Source organism: Cariama cristata, unplaced genomic scaffold (genome assembly GCF_000690535.1).
Source record: "Cariama cristata isolate BGI_N322 unplaced genomic scaffold, ASM69053v1 scaffold21659, whole genome shotgun sequence".
Classification (NCBI taxonomy): domain Eukaryota; kingdom Metazoa; phylum Chordata; class Aves; order Cariamiformes; family Cariamidae; genus Cariama; species Cariama cristata.
Genome location: NW_009635538.1, coordinates 2292 through 15363, shown reverse-complemented (window position 1 = coordinate 15363; position 13072 = coordinate 2292). Strand labels below are relative to the sequence as shown.

The 13072-nt window shown below is 38.1% G+C and overlaps 1 protein-coding gene across 1 annotated transcript; it reads right to left on the bottom strand.

Annotated features, from left to right (window-relative positions):
- Positions 1 to 2459: 2459 nt before the first annotated feature.
- Positions 2460 to 12707, bottom strand: LOC104167358 (oxysterol-binding protein-related protein 10-like). Its single transcript, XM_009707598.1, has 3 exons — positions 12638 to 12707; positions 3385 to 3539; positions 2460 to 2801 (listed from the first exon to the last, which is right to left on the bottom strand). Exons 1-3 carry the CDS (start codon positions 12678 to 12680, stop codon positions 2775 to 2777), a joined length of 225 nt encoding a protein of 74 aa, XP_009705900.1. The 5' UTR covers positions 12681 to 12707; the 3' UTR covers positions 2460 to 2774.
- Between the last annotated feature and the right edge of the window lie 365 nt (positions 12708 to 13072).

The following is a 13072-nucleotide window of genomic DNA, read 5'->3' as shown; positions in this document are numbered from 1 at the left end:
TACTGATCCACGTACCTAAAATTATCTTTTCCTTAGAAATAACATTCTATAATATAAGCAGCTGAGTCAGTTGTTCCTCAAGGGTAGTAATTTAATGGCTTTTTCTATTTCAGACTACAGGTCAATTCACAATTTGTTTGGTCGGTACTCCTACTGCATTACGCTGAGTGTTAGCCAAAAAGCTCGCTCTCATTCCTTTGGGGTATAGCTTCTGACGAAGAGAGAGAGGTTGTATCATAAAAGTACAGATTTTTTTTAAAAATAAAAATCTAGGCCTAGTCAAAGAAGAAATTGGAATTAATTTAGATAGCACTGATAGAAGAACCAGCACTCATGAGAACCAGAACAAGTTCTCGTAACTTCTGTAAAAGCAAGGCTCACTTCTTTTGGCAGGTATATTTTGAAAGCTGAGCCCCATTAATACACTACCAACTTCTTCAGAAAAGAGGATCATCCAGTGCCTAGTTTGTTGTTTTGTTTTGTTTTTTTTAAAGAAAATAATTATGAGAAATAAGATTAATTTGAATGACACTTGTGGATTCTTCTTTTCTTCTACATCTAAAAGAAGCTAGATGATAAAATAAAAAAAGAAATCAAGATCTTCAGTGTCAAAAATTTGTCATGCAATGACATCTAGATACATTTTCTCATTCTCTTCTGATGCCACTACAGTTATTAACGACAGCGTATTCGGACTACAAAACAAGTGGAGTGTGATGATTTGCAGTTGCTTTTATATATAATTACACATACTAAGCAACTAGCACAGTCAGTGCTTTTATACCTTTCAAAATGAGCTGGCTACTCAGTGCCAAACCTAGGCTCCTGCCTTGGACACACAACTGACCAGACTATATTTTAAAATATGCTTAAACCCTGCACACAGAATTGTTAAAGTGTGCAAAGTCAAACACCTTTGATAACTTCGGGGGGTGGCAGACATCATCTCCTGGGTGACCACCTGGCCCAGATAACTGTTACCCTGCTAAGGATGCTATGTCGCTCAAAAGATTTTTCTCTTCAAAGCCTTTTCTCTCACCCTCCTTTCTTGAGACACAACAAGAAGCAGCTCCAGATTCCTCTTTGACACTTCACCCAGCTTGGACAGCTGGGCAGAACCTGCAGCACTCTAGGAAAACTTCACCTCCTCTCCCAGAAAAAGATCTGACCACAGCAGGCAAGAGGTGTAGCCTCTGTAACAGGGCATGATAACTTGCTTGATCTGAAGATGAATATGAAAACACAAACGCTCCAACTTGTGTTAGATGCAACTGTTCACCTCTTCCACAATTCAGGTTTTGTGCTTCAGCCTTCCAACGGGGCACTGGTATCTTGATCAAAATGATCATAAATGAAAAATGTATCAGCTACATTTAAAAGAGCACTTTAAACTGTGAGCCAACAGTATCAATCTCTGACAACATGAAGCACACAAGGACTTAGTGGAAGGGAAGATGCAGGTTTGGAAAGATCTTCCAGGAATGATTCCTGATTCAGGCCACTTTCTTGGGGCAAAACCTAATTTCTGCTGAATAAACTGTACTACCATAACAAAACTTACACGCATGAGCCCAGCTGCTTCTTGTTGCTCCACCAATCTGCAAACTTCCACTTACTGCTTCTGCCAAAAACCATCATTTTCAGCTAGGCTTTTTATAACTTAAAAAAATCTTATTTATTCTCCTCCCCTCCTTTCCTTTTTTCTTCTTTTTTAAGGGCTAGTACCCCAGGGCCTCCAAATGCAGGCTGCTGATTTCAGGAAGATTGCCCACAAAGCACTGAGGATTCTGTACTACAAACAGTGCTATGCTCCCTTGTTTACATCCATCTCTTCAAGGGTACTCCCTTCTCAATAAATCACGAGTTCTACAAGCAAAGCAGTACCTCAAGCCACATGCGCAACTCAGTACCTTTCATCAGCAAGCAAAGGGGAGGAGATTGGATTTTAAAAAAAAAAAAAAAATTGTCATTTAAAAGAAGTCATAAATGGCTCAACTCAACTGCAAAATGATATCCTGAGATGAGTTAAATCAGCTGCTGCTCTTTATGTTCTTGCTGCAAAGCCCGTCCTTCCTCATCCCGTTTGGCTTTACCAGGTGGTTAAGAATAAAAACATCTAAAAAAACCCTAATGAAACAAATTGCGGTGTGTCAGTAAGTAAAGTAGCAACTCCAAAACCAATATTCTTAAATAGCCTCTTATCCTAAAAACACACTATAAGAACTGCAGTTGGCTTATCTGAAATAGAAATTACACAACTTCCTAATAAAAAGCAATTACAGGTCATTTAAACATTGTGATTAATGGACACTAGGAGTAACAGAATCCAAATTACTTTCCAAGGACAAATCTGGAAAAGGACCAAAGTAACACGTAATATTAAAAAAAAAAAAAAAAAATCAGGTTTATCCTTGGAATTTTTTAACTACATTCAATTCAAGATACTACAAAAGAACTGGAAAAACAAACAGCTTTATTGATGTCCCCAGCCATTACACATTTTGTTAAAGGCGATATAATTTAATTTAAGCCATTCCAATTGCCAAAGAGCATTCACTAGTAGGAAAGGGTTTCTTCAGCTCTTTCAAAAACTTCTTCCCCGTTCTCCAGGTCTCACGTGCTCCAGGTGCCCTACAATCTGTGGGGTCTCAGAGTGAAGTGTTTTCCTGGTGGGCAGCACTGGTAACCGAAGCAGACAGCAGAAGCTGAAGAAGTTTGGCATGGTGAGAGACTTTCAGTGCATGAGATGCCTGATAACGCAGCTGTGAGCCTCCTCAAAGAGTTGATGCTTCAGAACTGCCCTTTACCAAGTAAATGCCACAAAAGCACAAATCAACAGGTTGGTGCAGGATGATGTGGACAAGTTCTGCCCATAATCACTTAACAGGAAATGGGGTCAGAAAACAATAAGGGTTTTCAACTCAAAGAATAGTCAGCTATACTCAAGAGACACCCAAGAGCAAACAGCAACATGCAAGAACAAGTAGCAAGCAAATGTTGTGGTCCTAGCGTCTCCTATCTCAAACCAGCATAAAAAACAAACAGCTTTTTCTGTCACCAGAATATAGAAATGCGTACTGACAGTCTGTTAATTGCTTTTGCAACTAGAAAAGAGACTGTACGCTTGCATGGTCTGCTGTCCAAAGGGCCTCAGCGAAGCAAAAGCACATAGCAATATCGTCAATGTATTTTTCTAGTTTTTAGAGTACACTTTTGCATGAAACTTAGCATTTTCACAACTAATTTCAAACAAAGAGGATACTATAAGGCAAAAAATACCATAAGTAATTAATGTAAACATTCAGCATCCTACATGCATCGTATCTAACCAATGTCAAGTCTTAGATACAACAGAAATGGCTTACAAAGACCTAGCCTGCTTACCTCCGTATTTGGTTGTAGTGCCTGTCCATCCTGGACTGCAGAGGGTACTATTGCCCACGTAATGTTGGCACTAGCAGATGATAAGGAGCTGAGGGCACCATTTTTCAGTTGCTCTGTGGAGTGCGACTTGGGTCCGGGCCATCCCAGGATTCCTTCTGAAGCAGAAAATGGGTGTGAACTTACAAGAGACAGATTACGGATTTCTTCCGTTCGTCTCAACATTCTACTATATAAATGAACTGCTACCTCTTCTCTGTTTCCATGCTCAGTTTTATTTTAGTAATAAAAATACTCTAGCATCTTCTATGCCAACTTATCTGTGATAAATATTTTTTTTTTAAAAGTCAATGAAGGAAGATTTTAAAATGTTACTCCTACCACCATACAGATTTATACAGAAAGATTATACAATCTGGCACACCTTGGTTATTAAGCAAGTATTCTCTATCCACTATTGTCATAGTTATGAAGTTACCCAAGTAAACCCTCCATTTCTGCTGCCTCAAATCAGAGTTTTAAGCTTAGTAGCTGTATTTTATTTCTGTCTGTACTATTCAAATCTCTTTCTAGATTAAGTGCTAAAATGCTTTACTGGTCCCAAGACCACAGTTTAGAAGATATCTCATTAGAAAGATGCACATTAAATATGAATCAAACAGAACTAGATAGCAGAACTTCTGGGGGCACCTGATTTCCAGGATGGGCCAGTATTTAAGGATACCAAGAGAGAAAGAATGATCAGTGAAGGCCACTGCACAGTTGTTCCTCCCTTACCCCTCTAAAATATAGTATCAAGATTCAAATCAGTAACCCTCAGCATAGGGCTTAAATTTCAGCTGTTAATTACGCACTGCTATAAATGCAGAAATATGGATAAGAAAATCGCAGCTCTTCAGTCATTACCATAATTTGTATATGAAAATACAATTAGTGCCATGGGGAGGATCTCCTTCTCCCATCACTGACAACTTTTTAAGATGACCCAAATCAACACAAAGTACATTAAAGAACATGCAATTTCTCTTCCCCATACTACCAGGGGTTACCAGAGGTTCCCTCCTAATTAAATGGTTTGATCTGGTGAGGTATTGCTGTGTACTATTATAACAACACTTACATTACTAAAAAATGGGCCACGAATCCTATAGCTGACCTCTTGCCAAATTCTACATTCTTACAGAATAGTCCTCTCATCTAAAACGGTGCTACGCTATGATGACATGACAAAACTTCAGGTCTACTTGCTTAGTGTGATTTTGTGGCGCCACCTTTTGCTGAAGAAAACATAATTGAAAAATTCGAGTATAAAATAATTTTCGAAGATCTGAGTAACCAACAGGGGAAAAAAAAAAAAAAAACACACCAGTATTTTTTTATTAAATGTGTATTTCACATAATGACTCAAGTTTCCCGTTGCCAAAGGAAGAACATCTCTGTGGCTCTGCTGTCAGGCCACATATTACAAAGCTTTTTGGTTTTCAATGACTTTGAGGACTATGCCAGTAGATGTTTTAAGTCCCTGTCAAGTTATGTGAACACTGTACGAGAAAATGAGAGTATCAAACAAAAGGTCATTTTCTTGGAAAGGCTCTACACATTGGTCGTACGCATCAGGAAGCTAACATCTGCCCCCATTCCAAAGATGGGGTTAAATCAACACACAACGTTGGTATATATGGCAAGGAATGAAGAGCACAGTGACTGCAGCCATAGTATCTCTTTGCTTGCTCCTCAGGTCTTGAGCAATTTGCTGCTAGGAACAAAGGATAACCCCAAATCCCTCAAAACAAGCTCTGATTCAGAGGATAATTTGAAGATTTTTTTTTGGCAAAATGGACTCTTGCTGCATGGGAGGAAGGAAGCATACCATCAGCATGAACAATTAAACTGAATTGGAAAATTTCAAATAAAAATTTTGGTTCCTTGGAGGGAATTCATATGTCTGTAAACCATTAAAAATTTTTTACTCTTTTTGATGTTAATTATTACGGATTTCAGGGGAAAAAAAAAAAGGCAAGAAGTTAAAATAAACTTGTTTCACTTTTGAATGGCCACAGAGAGTTTTATGGAGTGTGCCTACACTTCTTGCTCTTTGTTACTTTGCAGTAACAAATCTCAATCGATTTTTCTGTTTCTCCCTGTCAAAGAGCTGAATATCGGATTACTGCTGCTATTTTCCTATTACAAAGAGACTAAAAAAAACTTTAAAAATTGAACTGATTTCTCTTTATGCCAATCTTTGAAAATAAGTCATCCAATCATTTCCTTGGGCTATCCATCTTCTCTCTGCACACACAATCTATTTGGCCTTCACTGTAAAAAATCATTTTTTTAATCAATGTATTTTGTAAAAAATCCAATTTCTATAAATAAGCACAAGAAAAAGCTTCCACTTGAATAAATACCTCACTTCAGAGGAAATTTTTAAGTGTGAACATTCACTTCACCATCACTTAGGTATTTTTAAAAACACTATACTAGTTTTCCTCTTCAGTACAAACACACTGTAAAAAGACTATTTACTTCATCTTTCTCCACGCATTTTAGAGACTGTCTTACAGAAATAGAAACTGCCAGAACTATGCGAGCATGGTTTTCCACCTGTCCCAAGGGCAACGCTACACTCACAAAACAACAAATCTTGTCAGCTTAATCAATTTTTAAACAGATCTTAACAACACACTGTGACCTAGCCAACACCAATAGGATGCCAAGAGTTAAGGTCCAAAGGAAAAAGCACATCTGTTTCCTCAACACCTCTGCATATGAGAAAAATTGTTTTTGTTAAAATTCTATCTGCTTGGAACTTGACTACTTTGCAGAAGAGACATACGCAGTAAAAGATATTAGTCATACACCACAGAATCTAAATAAATAAAAAGTCAGCTCTCTGAACAAGCTGAAAAAATTTCATGCCTAGTTTCAAAGTGCCATCAGGGAACTTTTGATGATCTTTAATCTACAAATCTTACTCAGATGTCAGCATGCTCGTATCATCCCATGGGAGTTGCCATGCATCTAACAGAGCAGCCTACTTTTCCGGCAAAAGCAAAGTATGAAGAGAGAACTCATCAGAAATTATCTTAAAATCAACTAAGATCAGAATACAATTTCTATATAGAAAAGGTGAAAGGACACAACAACATGGCTTCTACTTCACTCACAGTATCAGTTGTACGTCCAAAACGTTCTCATCTTCATTAGCAGAAATTACTCTTACCACAAAATAGTACAGGTAGTTGTTCTCTGTCCCATATTGAATCAAATTATTTTATTGGAATTTACTCTCCACAGACTAAGCTGCCATCTGTAAATAACCTGATACATTCCAATGGAGTTGCTATCTTTGCCACTTTACAGCAATCAAAATTTTCTATTGCTAGTTCAATTCTTTTAAAGACTTCAAGAAGAAAAAAAATATATAAAACCCAAACATATTATGAGAAAGTTTATCTTCAGAGTTGGATAAGAGTAAGAAGAAACTGCTGTCACCATTTTGGTTTTAAGCCAGATTTTTGCTCTGTTCTCAGCCATAGCCAAAGACAGCTGACAGAAAGGTAAAATTCAATTCTTATTTTGATACATTTCATAATTCTGAAGAAATTCTCCAGAAAGGCAGTCACAAACAATATTAATGTATTCACACCTACACAGCTGCTTTACTACTTGCTTTAAGACTATGCAAAGCACTACACTAATTAAAAGAAAACATCTGTTTCTGCATTAAACTATGCAAAAATTAGAAAGGACATACCAAATACAAAACTGGTAAAATCACCCAGATCTCTTCTACCTGCATGGTGTTGATTCTGTGGTTCCAGGAGTGAAAGCCCAAGGTTGATTACTCTGGAAGTTCAGTGCATATGTACACACAAAATGAGAGTTCTTACAGAAAATACCCCAAAATAAGTTTGTTTCTCGCTTCCCCTCAACACCAATTTCCACTGTCATGAACACCCAGCAGGCAAATCCACCAAGGCACAGGAGAACGCTTCTTCATAAGAGAAGTACAGCATCCAGACTCCACCTACTCTCCTTGCCCTATGGCAATGCGATAGTTCACAAAACCCCATCCATTTCAAATGGCACAATAGGCTGTATTCCATACAAATGCCCTCAGGAGAAATGAGTTTCCTCCTCACAAATGCACACGCAGGAGGGAAGGAAATTCTCCCCAAAGAGGTTTGCAGGAGATTTTTCAGTTAAGCAATGTTGATAATTTCTTTTGTTGGTTCTAATTTTCTAGGTACCTCATGTACCTTCAAACTACGCTTTTGCATGATAATTGATGCATGAAATATGCTTAACACCTACCTCAATTCTATAACAAAACCCTTTCTACTTTTAAGTCCTCTGGTCTTGGTTTATAGACTTAAAAAAACACTTATGTTTTTTCCCAGCACAACCGCAAGCTAACATTTATTGATAAAACTCTCACAATATACTGTAACTATACTCTAACAAATATCTGCTTAACAATGCGACGGTAGGTCTCGAGGAGAGACCAAGATTAGATCTGGATTCCTTCCCCTGCCGGGGATGGATGCGACAGTTTTGTGTCTCTGCTGAATCTTACAGTAGGCTGAACCAGCAACAGCAAGTGGCGCCTGCACATCTGCTTTTCAGATTAGAAAGATGACGACGTTGTATTTGCTAATACCGTGCGGGGACTAGAAAATAACGTTATCTTCCAAAGAAAGAAGAAGATATAAGGAATAATGTATTAGCATTTATATAGAACAGCAAATCATTTTGGTTATTCTTGACAGAAGCAAGTCTAGCGATGATGCATTTAAGGGAGACCTGACTGACCATGCCAAATTTAGTAAATTACACCAGTAACAGTCCTCTGTCTTCTTCCCTCACCCTTCCCTGCCCACGTGCATTTTGGGGGTGTTAAGCAAGAAAGAGGACAACTCTGCTCATTTTTCTCTCCTCCGGCCATCTCAGCTGCAGGAGAATCCCTAGTTGTCATTTGTCATCGAATTGAAAGCATCTAGATTTTGGTTTTCCTGTCCATTTATTTTTTCCAAAAAAGGAAGCAACAGATAAATCTGCTGAAACAAAGTTCAAGTACATCCCCCCCCAACTGCAGAATCACCTTTAATGCATTCGCTGCCATGGGAGCCAAAATAAGCAGCATTTGCACGTTCAAATGAACTCCAGAAAATCCATAGTGAGGATGGGTTTGGGTTTTGTTTATAAGAAGTCCTCAGAAAACAGAAACATTGTATTTCACACTTGAGAAAAACGGGCAAGTAAGAAACAGAAAAATAGAGGAAGGAATTCCTATCAGGGAGATGCTTTATTCAGGAAACGAATGGCTAATGTGAAATGCAGACTAAAAGAATGGATTTATCTGTGCAGGCTGCTACTACAAGACAGGATTCTGTCTGCCAAAACACCAAAATAAAACAAAACAGACTTAAAACACAACATAACCTGGTATACCTACTTTAAAACAAGCATTCAAGTTTGCTCTGTTTGCAGTTTGGGCGGGAAGGATGTTAACCATAGCAGTCAACAGGCCCTAGAGATACTCTTCTGCCAAAGGCTACACAGGCAGAAAAAAATTAACACTCAAAGTTGTAAAGTCTGAAGTGAAGATAAAAGTTTCTTCTCCATGTTTTCATTTTAAAAGGCACCTCTTTCCTGTCTGCATGTTAAATGAACTCAAGCTTGTCACAAAGCACTTAATGCTGATCAGCAAATACTTTACATGTACCTAAGTGGTGACATTCTTGGCCAGTAAGAAAATCCTTGACATTTTTCTCCCTCCTACAAAAAGAGCAAAATTCCCAAACTCAAAGAAGCTTACACAGATCCAATCCCTCATCCTGAATTCACGCTCTATGTAACCAACACTTTCAGCTAATAATATTCTTCTCCAGCATATTTTTCAATGAAAGAAAAAAAATTACAAAGAATTTAGCCAGTGATCAGTGCACACACCTTTGGTAATGACAGCTAGAAATGAATTTGACCTTATTCAACATTATTTTGACTCAAAAGTAGAAACACAGACAGGAATTTGCTTCATTGACTGTTCTTGTTGATGCACTTCCAAAATCAAGCACTAACAATCACAAAAACCCTTCCTTGAAGTTTCAGAGTGGAAATAAAACATGTATGGACTACCCTTCAAGACAAGATTGAAGACTTCAGTTTAAATGTCATGTCTCCTTGTAGGTTTGAGGTCTAAGACTGACAACTTGTGAGAAACACGAAGAGGAAAAATCATGTCATCCTGAAACTATTCCATGAAAAAAGATGCCATAAAAATATTTAAAGTCAAGACCTACACAATCCTAGATTCTGGATAAGATTCCACTAAACTGAATGCCAAGTTGCCTTCTTTCTACTCACATTACTGGTAAACAAAGCAATAAACGTATTTACATCAAAAGAAAGGAGAGGGTTTTTTCTGTTTAAAACAATGAAGGTCTGTAAATCTGTTTAAAATAGCCACTATTTAACTATAATCTTCATGAGTGCATTCTGTAAGTGCTAGGTCAGAAACTCTCAGCTACATTCAGTCCTTGCTTTAGAAATAGCAAGATTGCAAGGCCTATGGTGCACACAAAAGTCAGCAAGCCTTGCATAATCAGCCGTAAAGACTTCAAGGACACAAGCAGAGCAAAGGTACAGAGAAAGTAGGCATATTATCTACTTTTCAGGCAGTTCTCTCTCTTTATGGCATAATAGGCAGAGCTTTTGATGCTGAAAAAGAAGGTAAACTCAAGGGTAAGTTCAAATCACCAAAGCAAAGCCATTGATTATTTCCCACAATCTACATGAGCAGGACTGTGGTTGTTTACTGGACTGGACTGCTTTCATGAACTGTAGGCTAGAAGCATGAAAACAAGTTATCACGTTCCTATCTTGTCTCTCTCTACAAAATTCTGTGGACTCTATCCCACAATGCCCACTAGCATCTTGGACACTTGGTAATGAGGCAGCACTGGGATGGAAATATTTGGCAATAAATTGCACAGGGCCATCACATCTCATGTGAAAGGTGTTTGAGACTTCCTATCAGAGGAACATACGGCTTTTAAACTAACAAGAGTCATTTTCATCTGACAGTATCAATGTGTAACAGTAAAGGTCATCTTTTGGCTGCACCTTCTGAGTATGAAATTAAAAATATTCACCTGGAGGACACAGAAACGAAATGAAATATATCATCTCTGAGAATTAAGAGTTTGCTGGAGGATTACTTAAAGGCATTAGTGTGATTAGGTATGATTTTATGCAGCTTTGATGACTCTGAAACTCTACCGACTCAGCAGAAGTGTTAAGTCTATCAAAGTACGCCTGCACAAGATTAAGTCTGTAGGAAAATCAGTAATCAAGACTTGTAGGCCAGGTTCTTTCAGGCAACCACGTTGCATAATGAGGCCTAAGGGAAAGAAAAGGAAAAAAAGAAAAAAAAAAACCAAACACACACACAAAAAAAAACGTTTCACAGACTCTTTCAGTCAGAGAGAAGAGACTAAATATTTCAGCAGCTTTTAGTTCCTGTGTTGTTTTTTTTTTTTAAAAAAAAAATTACATACCAAAGAACAAGCTACACCCTGAAGCATTAACTGTTTGCATTCAGGTTCTTACAGTTACACCAAAGATGCTGGTGTGAACCTGTGCTACAGAATTTGGATTCCTGAAAGGATTCTTGTACAAGTTTAAAGTCTTAGGAGGAACAAAAACACTTATTACATTTTATTAAGTACTTTGTAGTCCTGGTTTTCTACTTTTTTTCAAAAATTACAGGAGTCCCTTTCAGCAATTACTAATGTTATGCTTGTTTTTCTCCGTTCTTATGCACAGATCCTCAAAAATTATTATCAAGTCAAAATACAGACACTGATTTAACAGAAGATTATTTGGACACAGATTCAAGGACATGTACAACTCAAGTCATTTATCTCTGACAGTTCACTTAGATCACATGGACATGAAAAACAACCTTCAGGGACTCTGAAACTAGAAAGTGACTTTTCTTTGAAGGATGCTTTTCATCTTTGTTTCAAACCATTCTCTTTTGAAATGAAATTATAGCAAAGAATTCAATTAAATGTACTTTATCATTACTATTTAGATATGTGCAAGGTTTTTTTTACATTTTCTACAGGGAAACTAAAAAAAATGTTTTGTTTATTTATGTTCCCTTATGAAACATATCAGAATTGAGATGCGGGAAAGTCAGGATATACCATAGTACAGGTGTCAAAGTTTTTATACTGTTTTTTCCCTAAGCATCCTTTTTACATCATTTGCCTACTTCTCAGCTGACCCTCTCACATTTCTCTTGTCCCCACAATGGGAATTCTTCAGAGGGCTCGCTACCTAGCTGTCTCAGCAGCCCTGAGGGCATATCCTGCCCTGTAGCAAAGCTACTGTAAGGACAGATTGGGGGGGGTGGGGGATATGTTGTCGAAGCACCCGAAGAAAACATAAAAATCCACCGCATACCCAGAGCTCTGCTGCTGCTGTTCCTCTTGTATCAAGTCCTGCTCCTGCTCTTAGACTAGGCAGTGCAGTTTGTGTAGGGGAAAACCGCTGACCGCCCTTTCAGAAAGCTAAAGGTCCAACTTTCAACATCATGGACAGAGACGTAGAACTGCATGAAGTGAAAAAATGGAGCTACATCGGGACTGAGAGGTTCCTGCCTGCAGAGCTCAATGCAGAATCACACTGTTTTGACATTTTAGTTCATAAAAATTTGCCACAGTGTTGGGTTTTTTTTTAAAATAGCAGGACAGAGAACTCTTTCCAGATTTAAAGAAAACCACAGACTGGAATAAATCTGCCTCAGCAGCATCCTTCCGTGTAGAAAACTAGAAATATGATTTTCACTGTAGCAGTGCATAATATTACATGTATCTTTAGCAAACAAACCTGTATTGTGATTTAAAAAGGCAAAAGCAAAACAAAACAACCCAGCAGGTTCTGCACTGTCATTAAGAATACAGGCTTACCTACCTATTCTCCATGCCCCCCCCCCTTTTGTCTTGCTCCCTCCAGCACCTGAAGATGATATAGGACAACCTCTTTTCCTCCTCCCTTCTGATTTCAATAGATTTTGCATCTTTTTTTAGGCAAAGAAAACAATTATGATACTTGAGGCTGTAGAAGCTTACAAGCTACTCACCCCAACTTACCTCTCTGAGGAATGGTTCCTTTGGCCTGCTTCAGTATCATAATAAAAAATGCCAAGGCACGTAAAATAACACCGAAGAGAGCTTGTGCTCACCTGATGACAGTGTCCTGTTATGATGCTGGCCCACTTGATGCATGCTTTGCTGTAATAGAGTCAGGCATTCTCCAAGGCAGCTCAGGGTGGCAGCAGAGGTAGCTTTTAAAAGCAGCAAGTCCTGATCCAAGGCAGAAAGAGGCCCAGAACTTGGGAGAGCTTCAATGGCTTGTACAAGATTCTTCTGTTGTCCCTCAACTTGGCTCATGATCTGTAAAGGTCCAAAAAGATCCGCTGTCATAGGAAATATCACTATGTAGCTGTTGAATTCTTATGGGTTGATAGAGTGACTAAATGTGAATAACTACCACAAATGGATGTTAATGTTCTTATCCAAACATACCATATACTTACCTACAAAACCGAAGGGCTTGAGACTACCAAAGGCCTGTAAAAATGTCAAGACTATGTTAGAGAAAATTGTCTCTTAAAATA

Excerpts from the sequence above, each read along its gene's own strand:
- LOC104167358 (XM_009707598.1), bottom strand. The coding sequence starts at position 12,680 with ATGCATCAAGTGGGCCAGCATCATAACAGGACACTGTCATCAG. Across the intron at positions 3,540-12,637 it reads TAACAGGACACTGTCATCAG|AAGGAATCCTGGGATGGCCC; the intron begins GTGAGCACAAGC and ends TTTCTGCTTCAG. Across the intron at positions 2,802-3,384 it reads CACTACAACCAAATACGGAG|GGCAGTTCTGAAGCATCAAC; the intron begins GTAAGCAGGCTA and ends TACTTGGTAAAG.